Source organism: Suricata suricatta, chromosome 14 (genome assembly GCF_006229205.1).
Source record: "Suricata suricatta isolate VVHF042 chromosome 14, meerkat_22Aug2017_6uvM2_HiC, whole genome shotgun sequence".
Taxonomy (NCBI): Eukaryota; Metazoa; Chordata; class Mammalia; order Carnivora; family Herpestidae; genus Suricata; species Suricata suricatta.
In genome coordinates this window covers 86,688,628-86,690,904 of record NC_043713.1, presented here as the reverse complement: position 1 = coordinate 86,690,904, position 2,277 = coordinate 86,688,628, and the positions used below count along the sequence as shown (strand labels likewise).

Sequence of the window (2,277 nt, the reverse complement as noted above, 5' to 3'; positions counted from 1 at the left end):
CGGCGGTGGATGGCCCCGCGGGCCAGGCGCTTACCTGTTGCGCGCGCCGGGCGCCAGGCGCTGGCACAGCACCGTGGTGGTTGTGTGCTTCCCGCCGCCGCCCATCTCCTGCCGGACGTCCCACTGCCGCGGCTCGCTGGTCTGGGCGCCCAGGATGTTCACCCCCTTCTTCACCTTGGCTCTGCGGGCGTGGGGACGGGTGAGAGAGAGCCGCAGCATTAATGACCCGGTGTTGGCACACGTGCCCACGCCCCACCGGGCTGCGGTCACCCACTCCTGGTCACGGGCACGTCTCGGTGGCCAGTGCGGAAGTGGAGGAGGGCACCGGAGGGGCAAGGCTGGGTGGGCGGGGACAGCGGAAGGGGGCAGGGCCCGGGTCTGTGGGGTGGGGAGAGGGCCCTGGGCATCCCCACCACGGAGGCGCTCATGGGGAACTAGGTCTGCCTCGGCCAGGTGGCGGGAGGCTGGTGTGTGGCAGGAGGCGTGTGGCAGTGCCAGGAGACCTCTCCTGCTGTCACAACTGGGTGGGGCGCTGTCCTCCAGGGGGTAGAGGCCAAGGACGCAGTTCAACATCCCACAACGCCCCGTACGGTCTGCAGGATGCACACTCATCAGTCCAGAGGGTCCGGATGCCGGGGTTGGGAAACCTCGTTTCACCACTTTGTAGCTGTGCGGTTTGGGCCCTCCGACCCCCTCTCTGTGCCTCAGTTCACCCCCTACCCCCATAAAGGGTCTGCTAATAAAGATGAATGATTAAATGTCTTAACGCATATAAAGAGATTAGACTACTGTGAGGCATACAACAAGCACTTAATAAGTGTTTGTTATTGCTACATTACGCCAACCTGCTCCGTGTGATTGCCTCCTCCGGGCAGGCCGCCAACCCAAGTACACCAAGTTAGGGCTTGGAAGAAAGAAAGGCTTTCTCTCCGGGCCGACGCTCTGGCTGCGTCTCAGCCCGTCTGACCCTCAGGGCTCTCGGCGACAGACTGACAAGAAAGGTAGCGGATGGCGCACGGCCGCCGGCCTGTCCTCTCCCCCAGAGCCTGCTCACAGGAGAACGCGGGCCCACGAGGTGGGGAGGGGGCACGCCCAGCCACCACAAGCTCTGGAGCCAGAAAGAGCTGATGCGAGCAAATTCGGGAGATTTCCACCCACGGTCGCGGCCGCCAGCGGTCGGAGGGAAAGTAAGAGCCGACACCTCGAAGCCCCAGCCGCAGATCGGGAGTGACTGAAAGCAGAGGATTCGCCAAGAGTCTGTGGACAAGCAGTCGGATGCACACGTGCTTCCCCTTCCCGCCCAACAAGGTGGGCGCCGGAAGCTCCGCAGGGGCCTCGGCCTCCAGGAAGGAGGCAGAGTCAGTGCTTGCAAGGGGCTTCTCCCAACAGCCAGCCGGGGGGTCTGGGCTCAGAGCTCCCGACGGCCGGGCGCCCCCCAATCATTTGTAGGAGCGAATGGGCACCGGGAAAAGTCTCTACGTGATCACAGGGACCCAGAGTGGCAGACGGGGAAAAAAAGCAATCTGTGTGAAGTAGAAGCAATACAGGGAAGACCACAGTTCAGAAAAGCCCCGCCATTCATATTCGCCGAAATCAGACGATACACGACAGTCATGAAACAAAAACACAAAAAAAAACCACTTGGAAATTAAAAAATATTACAGCAGAAATGGGAAGGTGCAGACTGGCTGGTGGATGGACGAGACTGTCCTCAGAGGCGGAAGAAGCCAACCGCACCCAGGGACGGGCGGCGCATCTGGGGGTACAGAGCGTGACCTCTGCACCCCCCGAAAGGGACGGGAGCGTCAGAGGTGAGCGTGGGTTCGGAACCCATCCCAGAGGCTCGGGAAACCGAGAGGCAACAGAAAATAGCCCCAACGTCAAGGGGGTGTGATTCCCAACCTCGAATTCTGTGCCAGCCTGACTGTGGGGAACGTGTTTCCAGATATGCATGCTCTCTGACCGTCCTTGCTCAGAGAACTTCCTGGGGAGGTGTTCCATCAGGTGAGGGAGGGGCCCAGAGGTGCCAGACGTCAGAGGCCCAGGGCGCGACCCCCACCCGCGACGGGCAGCGGAGGGAGGGCGGCCGCAGCGGGCGGGCCCCCGCAAGGAGGAGGGCCTGGCGGTCACGCCCTCTGGAAGTGGACGTTTCCCGAGGAATCTGGTGGGGGTGAAATCTCCGAGAGGAGATCCAGACGGTCCGCAAGGCATTTGGGAATAAAGGAGAGCTCGGGACACCGAAACCGAAGGAAGAGAATAAAACCGAAACAGCTTTTA

General features: G+C 61.7%; 1 protein-coding gene across 1 annotated transcript in view; it reads right to left on the bottom strand.

The window, feature by feature from the left end:
- Window positions 1-172, bottom strand: part of LOC115278167 (transmembrane protein 132C-like) — a 107,899-nt gene extending 107,727 nt beyond the window's left edge. The window contains exon 1 of the mRNA XM_029922611.1: window positions 35-172. Coding sequence (XP_029778471.1) covers window positions 35-105 — 71 coding nt within the window. The 5' untranslated portion in view covers window positions 106-172. The remainder of the gene's footprint in view (window positions 1-34) is intronic.
- Between the last annotated feature and the right edge of the window lie 2,105 nt (window positions 173-2,277).